The sequence below is a fragment of the Schistocerca piceifrons genome, chromosome 2, assembly GCF_021461385.2.
Source record: "Schistocerca piceifrons isolate TAMUIC-IGC-003096 chromosome 2, iqSchPice1.1, whole genome shotgun sequence".
NCBI classification, from domain to species: domain Eukaryota; kingdom Metazoa; phylum Arthropoda; class Insecta; order Orthoptera; family Acrididae; genus Schistocerca; species Schistocerca piceifrons.
In genome coordinates, this window is record NC_060139.1 from 735661073 (window position 1) to 735678751 (window position 17679).

The 17679-nt window shown below is 43.2% G+C and overlaps 1 protein-coding gene across 1 annotated transcript in view; it reads right to left on the reverse strand.

Moving 5' to 3' along the window:
• Window positions 1-17679, reverse strand: part of LOC124777067 — a 51576-nt gene that overhangs the window by 14221 nt on the left and 19676 nt on the right. The window contains exon 3 of the mRNA XM_047252341.1: window positions 1294-1441. Coding sequence (XP_047108297.1) covers window positions 1294-1441 — 148 coding nt within the window. The remainder of the gene's footprint in view (window positions 1-1293; window positions 1442-17679) is intronic.

The window sequence follows — 17679 nt, forward strand, 5'->3', positions numbered from 1 at the left end:
TCGTGGTGCGTCGTTACCTTTGTCTTAGAGTGTATTTAAGGATCGACTGATTGCACTTTCGTAACAGCTTACAGGCTTGACCCTTTTTTGCGGTGGATGAGGATGTTGTGGAAACTGGTAACCATATAGTTTCAAACTTAAAATATGCCTTGACTAAAATACCCAACAATTAATAGAAAGCACATACAATTCTATGTTGCTTTATTAACGCATTCAGATATACAGAGTGTAAATTTTAAGTTGACAAACCAGAATAACTCGAAAAATAAGCTTCACACGAAAAAATGTGTAGAATACAAAGTTGATTATTTTCGAGGGAGACATCTGCTAGTGCTAAAATTAGCCCGCCACCCCATCCCCCTAGGGGTGGGACGGGAGACAACTTTAAAATTTCAAATGGAAACCCCCCTTTTTTTATTGCAGAATGAGATTCTACATAAAAAACGACGTACATTTTGTCTTAAACATTTGTTCTAATTCTTGGTATTTGGCGCTGTAATTCAAAAAAATCCATGTTCTCATTTTTGTGTGGAAAATAGTTACGGATAATTCAAAAGTACTTATTTACTCCGTAAATTTTGATTCGCTAAAACTAAAACTCTCCCTTTCTCCCCATAGCGTGGGGCTTGAGAGAGAGGAATTAGAGTTTTACAAATGTTGACCCAAATATTATTTTTTCCGTAGATTCGGATAAGTTTTGTTTATTTCGTGGTCATGAGGCTACACAACTTTTAATTATTTATTTTAATTTCATTATTTATTTTATTTATCGCAAAAAAGAGAACATGGATTTTCTTGAATTACAGCGCCAGCTACCAAGAATCAAAACAGTTGTGTAACACAAAATATACGTAGTTTTTTATGTAGAATCTGATTCTACAATAAAAAATGGGGGTTCCCATTAAATTTGAAAGTTGCCTCCCGCCCCAATCCCCAGGGGTCTGGGGTGGCGGGATGTCCCCCTCGAAAATAATCAGCTTTGGATTCTACACATTTTTTCGCTTGAAGCTTATTTTATTCGAGCTAGTCTCTCAACTTAAAATTTACAACCTGTATAAAACTAACAAGGTCGGACGGAAAGAGAAATGAGATGAGAACTAAAAAAGGTGACAGGACAAGAAGAAGTGGTACACAGGAAGGGAAGGACGGCGAAAAGTCAAAGTTGTCCTAGGTGTCGCTTATCCTAGTTACGCCTGAGTTAACTAAACGTGCAGCTTAACGCTTGAGGTCATCGGTGGAGAAATCATTTGCTAACATGCCAGCGGCAGCGAGAGCGCGACTTGGATCACGTACCTGACGTTGCTGAAGACGTAGTCGGAGAGGCCGTAGAGCTGAATGCCGGTGAGCCTGGCGCGGTACGTGAGGGCGGGAGCGTCCTGCTGCAGGTCCACCTCCGGCAGCGACAGCGGCTCCAGGGGCGGGATGTGCAGCTCGCGCACCCCTGCAACGGCGACACAACTCAGCACGGCGTGCTGCGATGCGCGGCCAGCGCTCTCCGCAAGGACAAAACAGGTAAATGCCGTCACGGTGGCAGCTTCAAGTGAGTGCCACCTTCTATTTATTTCTTCAGCGTATGTGGCTTTATACGTAATCAGGGATACAGGTATAATACCCAGGAACTACATAAAAATCTAAAATACAATCTTCACAAATAGTATAGACATAACAGAAATTATATGTCAACGTCAACAAGCTCAGTCGATTCTAGCATCAATGCAACTGTCTTCAGGAAGTCCGTCAAGTTTCCTTTATAAGAGTGCAAAGGTCATTTGCTACGAAGATGCTGCATGGACTGTCTCGAAGCGCCACAGTCAGAGTCTTGACAGTGCGTTTCTTCTCATTTATGTAGTGGATCTGCGCACTTTGTAACATTTCTACATAAGAAAAGTTTATTTGTTGCGAACTAAACCTGGACTGGTTTCCTGTCTAAAACTTCGTGTGTTCCGTTGTTGTCCCGAACAATAGAAGTGGAGTATTTACAAAATAATAATGAGTCAATAGAATGAGTCGCCATATGTCTGAAACTGTATAACATTATACTTCTATTGCAATTAACTTCGACCAAAATAATTAGAAGACCAAAACTATAAACAGAAATGAGCTGTCCTGTGAAACTCTGCATTGTACAGTGCAGTGAATAGTGATACAAGATGTGACGTCACAATAAGCGACTTGCAAATTCAGTACACAAAACTAATAGAATAAAAATGCTACATACAATTACAGATCGAATTTTCAAAGAATAAATAATCAAAATGTTTCTCTAAAAATTCCCTGTGAATTTACGTGTACAATTTGACTGAAATAAGTTCCAAACATAGAATAATACGCAAATGCAACACCGCTCTGTAAGAACTGTAACTGTACTTTATGTAAACTGAACCTGATGATAATTTTGAAATGGAAAGATAACTTTCAATTATCTATCTTGACAGAAATGCAAAACTGGTCTTAACTGGCATGGTTTACCCGGGCCAACGGAAACTTGGTGCCACTCAAAGTTATGAGCATAATAAACGCAGCCTAGCAAGAAAGAAAGCCTTGCGTAGCGCAATACAAGGTAGTGCAATGTTCTAAGCAAATCATGCTTCAGTTTTAGCCCCTGTGTTCCGCTCAGTGCAGTGCGGCAACATATATAATCAGGAAATGAACCTTCGTGAGGAGACGTTGGTACAATTTAAACTTGCTAAATGATTGAAAAGAAACTAAACATTTTCAAAGAATAAAATTAAATTCTGAAATTGTAAAGGAATGATAAATCTATAACTTGAGTGCAAGTGATGTGAAGAGATAACATTCCTTAATATTCTAAACAGTGGATCTAACTAACGCAAACCAATAAAGGAAAATTCTACTAAAGCTTTCTGTTATCCAAACACATCATAAATTACGCACAAGCAAACAGTGCACCAACAACAGTACCTGGAAATTTTTCCTTCTCAGATCAATTTTTACCAAGTCATACTTCCAAAATTGATCATTCTCTGTATCTTTATCTCTGTGCCCTGAAGCTATTTCCAGACCACTCATAGCATAACCAACATCCGACTCACTCACTCACTAGCTTCTCTTAGAATGCTACACCAAGACAATGGTATTAGCTACGAAAGATTACACCGCTTGTACACAGAACCTCTTACAAGTATGAAGTATCACACATCAACTGAAAATAGAGCTTACATCACTTTTCTTTAATACCAAAAATAAGCTAGTAAACTTACAGCTTGCCATGCCCAGTGCGCACTCAGTTTAGTCACGTCCACTATTTTCGGCTTAATTCTGTGGCAGCATGAAATTGGTCTCCAGCGGGCAAAGCTATATCATCCGCATAAGAAAACTTTTTTCCCTCCGTGGCAGAGAGATCGGCAATACGGGATGTCCTAGGTGGACTGGTCAATATTCAGAGACGATCATTCGAAGCAAAAACGTCTAGTAAACTCGGGCTCCAAAATGCATAGCTTAAGTGCTATAAGCGCTTCTTCATCTTCGACATTGTGAAAAAAAGTCTCTTCTACTGCAATCTCTTTGCCTTCCTATTCTGAGAGGTGGTAGCATGGACCAAATCAAGGAAAAATGTCCAGTAAACATGGGCTCTGAAATACGTATCTTAAGAACTAAGATCACTTGTTCATTTTCGCTACTGTGAAACACCTCTTCTGCAGAACAAGTGCTCAATAGCTCTTATGAATTTTAGAGGCCGTTCCTGCCATATCCCTGAAAACTGACGATTCCCCCTTGGACACCTTGCGTAGAGCATGAACGGGAGGCATGGTTCGTTGTTGATCATTCTGCTGTTGCATCATATTCCCATCAAGTACGCCCTGAAAAGATCTGTTACTGAGAAAATTCTGTATTGTACGTGCCGTTGTTTGAAAAAATATAACTCCTGGCGATTTATAGATGCCCCCTCCATCAAGACCGGGTCATACGGTAATGTGAGGTACAGGAATACTGCGCATATTTTTAGCTTCTGTTCGGCATCTGTATACAACGTTAGTGTCAGTTCTTGGTCGCAGCAACTGTGGCCTTGTGTGATTCCTGCTTGTTCTGGTGGAAGGTGTTCTATGATGCCATCCGAGAGTCTGTTACGAAAGAGGCGTTCAAAAACCTGTATTTCATGGTTTCTCAGCCGCACATCCGGAACACCAATGCTTCTTTCACTACTACCGACATAGTCCTCTCCAGAGATTGCGCAACTCTGTTGGTATGTAAAAATTATCGTTTATTTTGTCGTCGTAGATGTACACTTTTCTTCTGACTATTTTCAATCAGAGTTAATCATCTTTAGACCGATGCGCGAGCAACTCGTCTTATCCGTCAGAGTATTGTATTTTGATTTGTACTTGCATATGGATAGATACACCAGGTTGCTTACACAGCCACATCGATCTGAAAATGATCAATTTTGATCGAAACCAGTGCAACTGAGAAGACAAAATAAACGATATATTTTAAATAACAACACTTCTTCTGCTTATGTTGCGGCTATAAGGTTCACAACTGAAATATCGGAAGAAAACTTGTTGTCCAGGATGCAAGTCCGAAAAATGAAGGGATGAGTGAAATGTAATCTACAATCTGTACAGAAATTGCAGTTACAAGACTCGAAGGAAATGAAAGGAAGGCATTCTACATCTACATCTGTATTTACACCTGCATGATTACTATGGAGTTAACATGTATCTGGCAGAGGTTTCATACAAACAGTTACAGAATATTTTTCGACAGTTTGACTCTTGAATAGCATCTGACGATGAGAAGAATTAACAGCTACATCTTCTCGAGCGAGCTCTGATTTCTCTGCATTTATTACGATGGTCATTTCTACCTGCATGGTTGGGGGTCAACAACATATTTTGGCATTTGGAGGAGAAAATTAGTAATTGAAATGTCGTGTAAAAGATCGCTACAACGTAAAACTCTTTCGTTTTAATGATTGCTACGCCAGATTCCTTATCGTGTCAGTGACATTCTCTGAGATATGCTGCCATAATATGAAAGAAGCCGCCCTTCTTTCAGTTTTTTTGAAGTCCTATATTAATTGAATCTGGTAAGGATCACATGCTGCGCAGCACTGTTACAGAAGAGGAGAACAAATGTAGTGTAGACAGTCTCCTTAGTAGTTTTGTTGCATCTTCGAAGTGTTCTGCCGATAAAATGCAGTCTTTGGTTCGCCTTGCACTCAATGTTTATGTGTTGGACTACAAACTTCTTTAAAAAGTTTCTCAAATCACTCACGTCTCTATCACAAGCAAAATCTCATTCGTGTAAAAACGTTTTCTGTCGATTGTTAACTGGTTAATTACACGGTACAGCAGTTGATAAGTTGTGGCCATAGATTTCTAATTGAATAGACTATAATGTTCTGTTAATAAATCTACTGCAAAATAAAGGAAAGAGAAAACGAGATAATGAGTACATAACCGATCTAGCCAAAAGTAGCACTTCCTTCATTGCTGTAATAAAGACAAACTGTCACTGTTTAGAATAATGATACAGTCGTGTACCGCATCTTGAAGACAGTGTGAGCGTCGTCGTAACACATCCATTTCAGCATTTATGTCTATTCATGCGGAACCCAAGGTTATGAATTTTTCGCATGCCCAGTCTTTCCTTACAAGACAGTCTTGGATGCAGTCCGCGCGTTGAACTAATAATTAAACAGTAGTGTGATACACCTGGTAGCCCGAGTGTGGTTATCAAACAGTTTACGACGTTCCTTCAGGCAAATAACGGGCTAGTTCCTGATCTCCGCCTCCCAATTAATACGGCACACAAACCTTTATTTAAATTACGATAACACACAGGATAAAGTTCGCGTGATTCACTGACCCATGCTGCATACGACGTTTCCCCCTTGACTGAACGGACAGTGGTGGCCGGTAGAGCTTCCGGCCACAAAGTTAAAATCAGTAATAATAATTTGCAAATCACGAAATAGCGGACTACCCTTAAGTGGACCTCGTAAGGAATGATGATTAGTTGCTGGTAAACCTTTTGGCGTATAAGGTCGTTGTCCGCGAAACTCTTCTGTCCCTAATGTTTCATCCAGAACTGCGCTGGATCAACTGAGGAGCAACGCCTCTGGATATGTCCAGTGCATTTCAGGGCGAAACGTTAGGAACAGAAGAGTTTCGTGGACCACGACCTTATACCCTGAAGGTTTACCAGAAGCAGTGTGATCCGGTCGTGAAAGCCTTGACTTTATAATGATGATTAGTGTTTTGACGTAATTCAGGAAAATCATGGAAAACCTGAATCAGGATGGCTCGAAGGGGATTGTCCCACCAACCTCCGGAATGCGAGACCAGTTTCTCACCGCCGCGCCACGTGCCACCTCGCTCGGTGCGGAACCCTTGAAGAATTGGACAATCGCTAGGAAGACGAAGTAGGAGCCCGACTGGACATGAGTGGAATGTACAACTGGTGAGAGAGTGGCCGACGGATTGCAGCTTGCACACCTTCCTACAGCTGCTACGCTCGCCTGGCCGCGTGTCGTCTTCACACCTCCACCGTCCGTGGCCCGCGCAGCCACGCCTACGGTAGGTAAATCATCGCTTTCCTCCGCGCTGCGACCGGAACCGGTCTGCCGGGGCGTAACGGAGGCGGGAAGGAGCCTAGTCACCAAGGCTTCGCGGGCGCTTTCACTCGGGGAGAGCGCCGGCCAATCACACGCAGTTACGTGCGAGGGAGTTGCGTAACCGCTGTCACAAGCTACCGGCTCATTTACGAGGCAGGACTCAGCCAGACCTCTGTAATCGCCTGTGGATGAGGAGTACAACGACGTAGGACCTAAAGTGCGTCCCGTTTGCAGATATTAATACAATACTCTCCTGACGAACTGTCATTCCTATTATCCATACTATTGTACAAAGACAGGTCGTAGTTTAAAGTTGTTAACAAAAATGTCGAGAAGTTATTGAGCTGTTTACTTCAGATTCTTACACGATACTCCGATAAATTCTCGGGTGTACATAGATTACATACGGACACATGTACACACTGATCAGACAGAACATTATGACCACCTACCTAACAACTGGTATGTCCCCCTATGGCACGGATAACAGAGGCGACGCGTCGTGACATGGAAGCAATGAAGCCTTGGTAGGTCGTTGGAGGGAGCTGGCACCTCATCTGCGCACACAAGTCACCGAATTCCCCGAAATTTCAAGGAGGGAGGAGGTGAACTTCGACGTTACGTTCAGTCACATCCCAGATGTGTTCGGTCGGGTTGAGATCTGGCGAGATGAGGAGCACCGGCCGGAGTGGCCGAGCGGCTCTAGGCGCTTCTGTCTGGACCCGCGCGACCGCTGCGGTCGCAGGTTCGAATCCTGCCTCGGGCATGGATGTGTGTGATGTCCTTAGGTTAGTCAGGTTTAAGTAGTTCTAAGTTCTAGGGGACTGATAACCTCATGTTAAGTCCCATAGTGCTCAGAGCCATTTGAACCATTTTTGAGATGTGGAGCTAGCACATCAACTGGAACTTGCCACTGTGTTTCTCTTACCCCTCTATCACGCACCTGGCCTTGCGACATGGCCCATTTTCGTGGTAAGAAAAGGCCACTGCTGTCGGGAAATATGACCGTCATGAAGGGTTGTACGTGGTCTGCAAGTGTACGATACTCCTTGGCCGTCATGGTGCCTTGGCGAGCTGCACTGGATCCATAGATGCCAGCGTGACTGTTCCCCAGAGCATAATGAAGCCGCTGCCAGCTCGTCTCTGTACCGCAGTACAAGTGTCAAGGAGCCGTTCCCCTGGAAGACGACGAATTCGCGGCCTCCCATATGCAATATGAAGAAGGTATCGGCATTCATCAAACCATGCAACAGTCTGCCATTGCTCCAACGTACAGTGCCTGTGGTCACGTGCCCATTTGCCGATGTCGAGGTGTTAACACTGGCACATGCATGAGTCGTCTGCTGCGGAGACCGTTCGTTAGGAATGTCCTGTGCACTGTGTGTTCAGACAGACTTGTACTCTGCTCACCATGCTCACCATCAAAATCTGATGGTAGTTCCGCCACATTTCGCCGACTGTCCTGTTTTACCAGTTTTCCCAGCCTACGTCGTCCGACGTCTGTAACGAGGGATGGCATCCCAAACACTCGACGTTACATGTACGTAGGTTGGAACATAAATAGTTGCAACACTGTTGTGGAGATATTATGCAATGGAATCTACTATTGTCGCTGATAGCACACTTTGTTGACATACCTACCTTACTCGCCCGTCCCACCTCACCGGCGTGCGCGCAATAGAGGGAAACACCGTCACTTGTGAGCGAGAGGTCTAACGTTACGGTGTCACTATGTTTTCGAACAGGAACAACGGAATTGGATCAAGATTGAATGTGCCAGAGGTCTTACAGCACAACAGTGTCATAAAGGTCTTCAAGAGGCGTGCGGGGAATCGGCATTGCCGCACAGAACAGTGGCACGTTGGGTAAAGCCTTCAACGAAGGTCGGCAAACTGTGGCAGCCATGCATCGGTCAGGTCGTCCTAGCGTCTCTGACGAAGAAGTGCTTGCTGTTGCCTTTTTATTGGACAGTGAACGACGCCATACGATTCCTGAGCTCGCCCACGAAATAGGATTAGCGCATACGACTGTGCTTCGCATCCTGAAGGATCGCCTGGGCATGCGAAAAATTCATCGCGATGGGTTCCGCATCAATTGACGGAAATGCAGAAATGGATGCGTTACGACGGCGCTCAGACGCACTTGGAGTTCTATGAGCGCGAAGGAGAGGATTTCTTATGCCGTATCGTAACACTGGATGAAACATAGGCCACGTCGTAGGAGCCAAAACGAATGGCGTCATTATGGGTCGCCGCGAAAGTCGAATTGCGTCAGAGCCCCAGTACGGTGAAAGTTATGGTGATTCTCGTGTACGACTGTGATAGTGTTATGCTAACGCAATACGTTCCTCCGTGACACAGCGTCAGTGCTCAGTATTACTGTTCGTTTTTGGAGCATCACCTGAGAAAGAAGCGGTAACACTTTCTGCGCAACCCATCCATCATTTTGCACGACAATCCGCGGGCGCATACAGCGCATGCTGTGGCTGCTCTGTTTGGTCGATGGGACTGAGAAGTACTGTATCATCCACCATACTCCCTGGACCTAAGTCCTTGTGACTTTGAATTGATTCCGAAGATGAAGAAACCACTTCGTGGCATTCGCTTCAGAACTGATCCAGAGATTCGACAGGCAGTAAACCGCTCCATTCGCACCATCAACGGAACAGGCTCTGCTAACGGTATATTACGCCTTCCACATCGCTGGCAACGGGTTCTACACAACGCTGGTGACTACTTTGAAGGACAGTAACAGGTGCAAATATGTAACTTTTTGTATCGGTTGTGAATAAATAGCTGCCACTATTTAAGTTCCAACCCTCGTATATACTTATAAATGAAGACAAATTGTAACATAAGGTTATTACCGAAAATCTCGAAAATTTCTAGACCGGTTTACTTCAAATTTTACACGATACTCTGACAAATGTATAGACAGACGCTGACTACACATTCTTTTAATATATGTGTTATAAAAATTCTTCACTAATTTACTTCATATTTTCGTACGATACTGTAATAAACATTCAGACGTACATATGCTACATCTTTTAATAAATGTTGTATTCAAATAAATATGTACTGTAAAAAGGGCAACGTTGTTGGCAAAAATCTCGAGAAGTTCTTGACCTATTTACTTCAGATTTTTACACGATACTCTATTGAACTTTCGGAGAGACATAGGTCATACTTTTTTAATATATAACTGTATAATATGTAATATATAAGGGAGCAACCCTGTTGGCAACAGCCTCGAAAAGTTCTCGGCCGATTTACTTCCGATTTCTGCAGACACTCTAATAAACAATTGGGCAAACATAGGACACATACTTTTTAATATACATAACATATAAATATATATGTAATATACAAAGAGGAAAAGTTTTTACCAAAAATCTCCAAAACTTCTTGAGCAATTTACTTCAAATTTTACAGGATACTCTAACGAACATTCGGAAGGACAGGGGCTACATATGTTTTTAATACACTCCTGGAAATGGAAAAAAGAACACATTGACACCGGTGTGTCAGACCCACCATACTTGCTCCAGACACTGCGAGAGGGCTGTACAAGCAATGATCACACGCACGGCACAGCGGACACACCAGGAACCGCGGTGTTGGCCGTCGAATGGCGCTAGCTGCGCAGCATTTGTGCACCGCCGCCGACAGTGTCAGCCGGTTTGCCGTGGCATACGGAGCTCCATCGCAGTCTTTAACACTGGTAGCATGCTGCGACAGCGTGGATGTGAACCGTATGTGCAGTTGACGGACTTTGAGCGAGGGCGTATAGTGGGCATGCGGGAGGCCGGGTGGACGTACCGCCGAATTGCTCAACACGTGGGGCGTGAGGTCTCCACAGTACATCGATGTTGTCGCCAGTGGTCGGCGGAAGGTGCACGTGCCCGTCGACCTGGGACCGGACTGCAGCGACGCACGGATGCACGCCAAGACCGTAGGATCCTACGCAGTGCCGTAGGGGACCGCACCGCCACTTCCCAGCAAATTAGGGACACTGTTGCTCCTGGGGTATCGGCGAGGACCATTCGCAACCGTCTCCATGAAGCTGGGCTACGGTCCCGCACACCGTTAGGCCGTCTTCCGCTCACGCCCCAACATCGTGCAGCCCGCCTCCAGTGGTGTCGCGACAGGCGTGAATGGAGGGACGAATGGAGACGTGTCGTCTTCAGCGATGAGAGTCGCTTCTGCCTTGGTGCCAATGATGGTCGTATGCGTGTTTGGCGCCGTGCAGGTGAGCGCCACAATCAGGACTGCATACGACCGAGGCACACAGGGCCAACACCCGGCATCATGGTGTGGGGAGCGATCTCCTACACTGGCCGTACACCACTGGTGATCGTCGAGGGGACACTGAATAGTGCACGGTACATCCAAACTGTCATCGAACCCATCGTTCTACCATTCCTAGACCGGCAAGGGAACTTGCTGTTCCAACAGGACAATGCACGTCTGCATGTATCCCGTGCCACCCAACGTGCTCTAGAAGGTGTAAGTCAACTACCCTGGCCAGCAAGATCTCCGGATCTGTCCCCCATTGAGCATGTTTGGGACTGGATGAAGCGTCGTCTCACGCGGTCTGCACGTCCAGCACAAACGCTGGTCCAACTGAGGCGCCAGGTGGAAATGGCATGGCAAGCCGTTCCACAGGACTACATCCAGCATCTCTACGATCGTCTCCATGGGAGAATAGCAGCCTGCATTGATGCGAAAGGTGGATATACACTGTACTAGTGCCGACATTGTGCATGCTCTGTTGCCTGTGTCTATGTGCCTGTGGTTCTGTCAGTGTGATCATGTGATGTATCTGACCCCAGGAATGTGTCAATAAAGTTTCCCCTTCCTGGGACAATGAATTCACGGTGTTCTTATTTCAATTTCCAGGAGTGTATATGGATATATATGTAACACATAAAGAGAAACCTAGTTGCCAAAATATCGAGAAGTGCTCGACCGAATTACTTTAAACATTTACACGATACTCTAATAGACATCCGTACAAGTATGGGAAACATATTTTTTAAACAACATTGTGCAGGTTTCCTTTTGAAATCGATTTCGCGAAAGACAATCCTATGCTGTGCTCTTCTGTGAAAGTGTATGGTTTTGTTTTCGTTCTCACAGACAGACAAACTGTTTCTCCCATACGTATTTTTTCTCATCATACAAATATTTTTTAATAATTGTTTACACGACAATCTATAATTTTGCTGTCTTCATCGCAGTCAGGTTTCACAGCAAACAGTATAGTTGTGTATTATATGTCTTATCGGCGGAATATGAATTCGCAATAGAAATGAATGAGGCTCAGGGTCAGAGGGGAAGGAACAGGAGATAGACAGGGCGGGGGGAGGAAAAAATGGACATAGAGAAGGGAAACGAAGAGAGGGACAAAGAGAAGTGGGAGGGCAGAAGGAGATTAGGATGTATATTCAATTACTATATTATTTGGCAATTGCGAAACATTTCCGAATTAGCTAGTTCACTATAAACATACCTCGAGGCCCGGTCTCACTTCAGCGAGGAAGAGCGTCCATAGATTTCTTCACATGTAACATATCCAGCTGAAGCCACTCATTGATTAGTACATCCCGCGGAGTAATAAATTGCCGGGGGTGTTGACTGCTACATTCCTCTGGGTATACCAAATAGTCCCAATCATTTTCTATTCGTTAAAAATCGGACGATTTGGCGGATCAGTAGAGGTGCGATTGGTGTCCGTTAAACCACGAACGTGTTCTTGGCCACCGGTGAACACGGCTGTTGTCATCTTGGAGAATTAAAGTGTCCACTGCACAGTCGTGATTATGTAGTACAAAGGGCAACACCTGATCTGTGAAAATGTTGAAATAAACATACACTTTCATGTTCATGGTAACCTGAATAATTCGGCCCACGTGATGTTACGAAAACATCCCCAATCCAAAGAAAAAAAATCACAGAACCACCTCCAGCCTGAACTACATTCTCTACATACCAGGGATTAAACCTGTCATTGAGCAGTCGGTGCTCCCGATGCCTTGCATTGTTTCAAAAGAAGTAAAATGGCGATTCATCGAGCCACCCTACGTGCCTCCATTCACGTACTATCGAGTTTCTGTGTTGTGTGGTCCAGTGAAGACATGAGTTTTATGTTCCGATGTATTTTTTATTTATTTATTGGCCTTTGGAGGTAAACATTTAGCCAGAGAAGTGAGTAATTACAGATTTGGTACACAATGTTATATATATATATATATATATATATATATATATATATATATATATATATATATATATATATATATATATATGTGTGTGTGTGTGTGTGTGTGTGTGTGTGTGTATACAGGCATTAAAATGACATGAATACCAGTTAAACTTCATGGACCATTTTGCACATTCACGCACTCAGTATAGTCCATATAACACAACTACTCACGTTGGATCCTTCGTGTCTGACTGATAACTAGATGTCCGCTTCTTGTAGAAAAGGACAATACTGACGCTGTCAGTTGTAGACAGCTGCCGAAACAGGACCGTCACAGGTGTGGATTGGAAAGGTCCTGCTCTGATCAATTCCCTGAGAGTCTTGAGCTCTTTTCTGTCAAAACTTGAACACCCCACTATCATATTGTTGAGGTTTGCATTCTCAGTTTGGTGGACTTCACAGTACGCAGATGGGTGAATTCTCATCCTACAAATATGTGAAGCATAACAGCGGTGACCCAGCCGGATGCGCGTTGTAGTAGTGGTATGGCAGCGAAATAGCAAGATTTGGGAAAACTAGGTTTGTTAGCGGAATGATCGGCTGTGTTGCGGCATAACGTCTTCCTCTGTACTGTTGTGAGATCTCCCACGTCTGTGATCATTCCTGACAGACAGCAACAAAATCTGTGTGGGAAAGGCACATGTAGGAAGATTGGCCGTCAATCACATTTTGTTTCGCCAGGTAGTCCGTCAACTCATTACATGAAATATCAGAGTGTTCCCTGATATGTAATAACCGTACACGTTTATGTAGACTCACTGTGAGTAATTGCCTTTTGTTAGATCTCTGACTCCACCTACCGACTACATACAGCCGTTCCCCCCTCCCCCATCCCCACCAAGCTTCGCTTGGAAACTGGTTGAGATGAACCTGCATTCACTAATAGTGCAAATTGCTGTCCGATTTGAAACCGATTGTCATTGACAAGGCGTTGACATTCGTTCCTGGTCTCTGTCGTTCAGGGCCTTTCTACGACCACTGTTCTTACATCGTGTTACATAGCTGCAAAACGTACAACATACCTTGGAGACACATTTGACAGTCCGCACTGAAAAACAAACAAATCGGGCAGCTCGATTTACGGTACGGTCATGGGCACGTCTAAACACGATGGCTGTTTTCTGCCATTCCGTTACGTCGACCCCATCTTACTTCTCTGATTCGATACAACGGACTGGCACATACGCAACACTCCATTGTCATGACTCACTTTGCGGTGAAGGATCGTGGCAGCCTGGTACCAGTTCTACCCCTCTACAGCGCTCCACAGCGGCCAGTGTGCTCTTTTTATTGGGTTACCAACGTCTTTGCAGATGAGCTTATATGTAGACTCTTCGTTTGCCGGCATCATGTCAACAATGAGGCTACAGCGGATGCTATCAGGTCGTACTCAATAGAATAGGGAATCAATTGATGATCACTGGCTCACACATTTTGTAACAGCCTTTGGAGTTGACGCTGCTACGACGTATTCCGTGTCAGTGTCGCTGCGTAGTTATTGTAACAGCTCATAACTCGGCTACTCAAAGACGAGCAGACCCCATTCTAGATCATTCCGCATGAAAAAATCAAAGGTGCTTGTCCAGAAAACGAAAGCGTACCCCCGAAGACAAGTAGTAAGACATACTAACAGACCTCGGATACAGCTGTGGGAATTGGCTTTTTTTTTAAAGAGGCGTCGATCCATTCACGTGTAACTATCTGCAGAAACTCGAAATGCTCATGCTTGAAATACGAGATGCTGAAGTTTGTGCTCTTAAAGATGACCCCAGAATTTTCAGCCAGTACTACGCCTCGTGTTATCTTCTTGTGGTTTTACTGTGAATCTAAGTCTTACTGGCTCAGGTCTAGCTGAAAGATCCTTATATATCGACAATTACCAGTAAAGGTGCTGCATTACAGTTCAGTGTCACTTTATACGCTGGGACAGATTTAGGAAACTGTAGGTAGCGCAACTGCCTGTCTTTTGTATGAAACGATGAAAATATATACCTGTTTATGGTACGCTTTGAAAGTACTAATTTAATTTTTTTAAACATTGTGTTCAAAGTAATATTTTTCAGAACACGAATTACCTTTTTTCTCCTTGGTTTTCAATCATTAACCTTTTCATTCCCTCGGACTACACATGTGGACCTTCGTTTATTTTTTTTACTCCATAAACAGACGTGTTATTTTCCGCTTGTAGACCGATGGTTCGTGAGCGTGGATCTGCTAGTTCTTAGGCTTAAAAGAAAGGCGCAACACCTTGCAAGAAACGATTCATATGCTAGTTTACAGTTGGCGGCACACAGGAAATGGTTACTTCAAAAAAATGGCTCTGAGCACTATGGGACTTAACATCTATGGTCATCAGTCCCCTAGAACTTAGAACTACTTAAACCTAACTAACCTAAGGACAGCACATAACACCCAGCCATCACGAGGCAGAGAAAATCCCTGACCCCGCCGGGAATCGAACCCGGGAACCCGGGCATGGGAAGCGAGAACGCTACCGCACGACCACGAGCTGCGGGCAAATGGTTACTTCCTCAAATCGAAAAGGTATGTAAATAATAATTATGCCTAAATAATAGACTGGGAATCTGTGCTTTTTACCTAACGTTCGATAACTACTCTAAATGTTGAGAATTAGTTATGTATAAATTTTTTACATTAGTATGAAATAAACTATTTGCTGAAGGTCTTCGTACGTGGACCTCAGGTTATAATGCATATTTGGTAATTTTAATTTGGTCGTCGATAATGGAATACTGAAATAACCGTTATTTCTACAGTCTACAGAAATGAATGAAATATTAATGGTGAACAGTTGCAAGGACTTCTTAATGACTAAAATATAGAGGTATCTAACTGTGAAGATAGAAATCTTATCTTTGATTGTAGATTGCCCTACAGAGTTTAATGGAACTGACTGGTAAACAATAAGCACTTTAAGATGTTGTACCAGTAAGTAGGAGAAGAGGACGTCCTTGTTCAGTGAATTCCTCTAACAGTGAATATGTGGATGACATATAAATGTGGCTAAAATGTCAAGAAGAGCTATGTTGCAACCAGTTTCAAAAGTTAAGTTTTACAATGATAGCCAAATACCAAAATTTGTTGAAGCAAGGAAGGCCTCAAAATGCAGGAAACGCTGCTGCAATTCCAAGATGAGAGACGTGCATCAATATGGAATGTATTTATGTATTGTGAAAACTAATTGTTTTGAAGCTTCACATAAAATGTAGCGCAAAGATTTATTTACGGCCAGTAGCAAATTATTACTTGTCAGAAATTACTGTATGATTATTTTTTACCTCATTTTACGAATTTGTCTTAAAGCATCAACAAATACCTGTAGTGTAAATTATGGAATGCAAAATTATTAACATTAAGAATCCTATTCTCTGTGTACATTAGCAATTATAGTTTACTGTTTCAAATAAAATATAAACATTGCTGAATGAAGTGTTCTTATGGAAGAAAGGGGAAAGGAAATACAAAGCGAAGACTAGTATGTTTTCACTATAAGTGAAACTTGAAACTAACGTATGTGAACTTTTATTTATGCCTTGTTGTTGTTGTTGTTGTTGTTGTGTTCAGTCCTGAGACTGGTTTGATGCAGCTCTCCATGCTACTCTATCCTGTGCAAGCTTCTTCATCTCCCAGTACCTACTGCAACCTACATCCTTCTGAATTTGCTTAGTGTATTCTCCCTCTACGATTTTTACCCACCACGCTGCCCTCCAATGCCAAATTTGTGATCCCTTGATGTCTCAGAACATGTCCTACCAACCGGCCCCTTCTTGTCAAGTTGTGCCACAAACTCCTCTTCTCCCCAATTCTATTCAGTACCTCCTCATTAGTTACGTGATCTACCCATCTAATCTTCAGCATTCTTCTGTAGCACCACATTTCAAAAGCTTCTATTCTCTTCTTGTCCAAACTATTTATCGTCCATGTTTCACTTTCTACATGGCTACACTCCATACAAATACTTTCAGAAACGACTTCCTGACACTTAAATCTATACTCGATGTTAACAAATTTCTCTTCTTCAGAAACGCTTTCCTTGCCATTGCCAGTCTACATTTTATATCCTCTCTACTTCGACCATCATCAGTTATTTTGCTCCCCAAATAGCAAAACTCCTTGACTACTTTAAGTGTCTCATTTCCTAATCTAATTCCCTCAGCATCACCCGACTTAATTCGACTACATTCCATTATCCTCGTTTTGCTTTTGTTGATGTTCATCTTATATCCTCCTTTCAAGACACTGTCCATTCCTTTCAACTGCTCTTCCAAGTCCTTGCTGTCTCTGACAGAATTACAAAGTCATCGGCGAACCTCAAAGCTTTTATTTCTTCTCCATGGATTTTAATACCTACTCCGAACTTTTCTTTTGTTTCCTTTATTGCTTGCTCAATATACAGATTGAATAACATCGGGGAGAGGCTACAACCCTGTCTCACTCCCTTCCCAACCGCTGCTTCCCTTTCATGCCCCTCGACTCTTATAATTGTCATCTGGTTTCTGTACAAATTGTAAATAGCCTTTCGCTCCCTGTATTTTACCCCTGCCATCTTTAGAATTTGAAAGAGAGTATTCCAGTCAACATTGTCAAAATCTTTCTCTAAGTCTACAAATGCTAGAAACGTAGGTTTGCCTTTCCTTGATCTATTTTCTAAGATAAGTCGTAGGGTCAGTATTGCCTCACGTGTTCCAACATTTCTGCGGAATACAAACTGATCTTCCCCGAGGTCGGCTTCTACCAGTTTTTCCATTCGTCTGTAAAGAATTCGCGTTAGTATTTCGCAGCAGTGACTTATTAAACTGATAGTTCGGTAA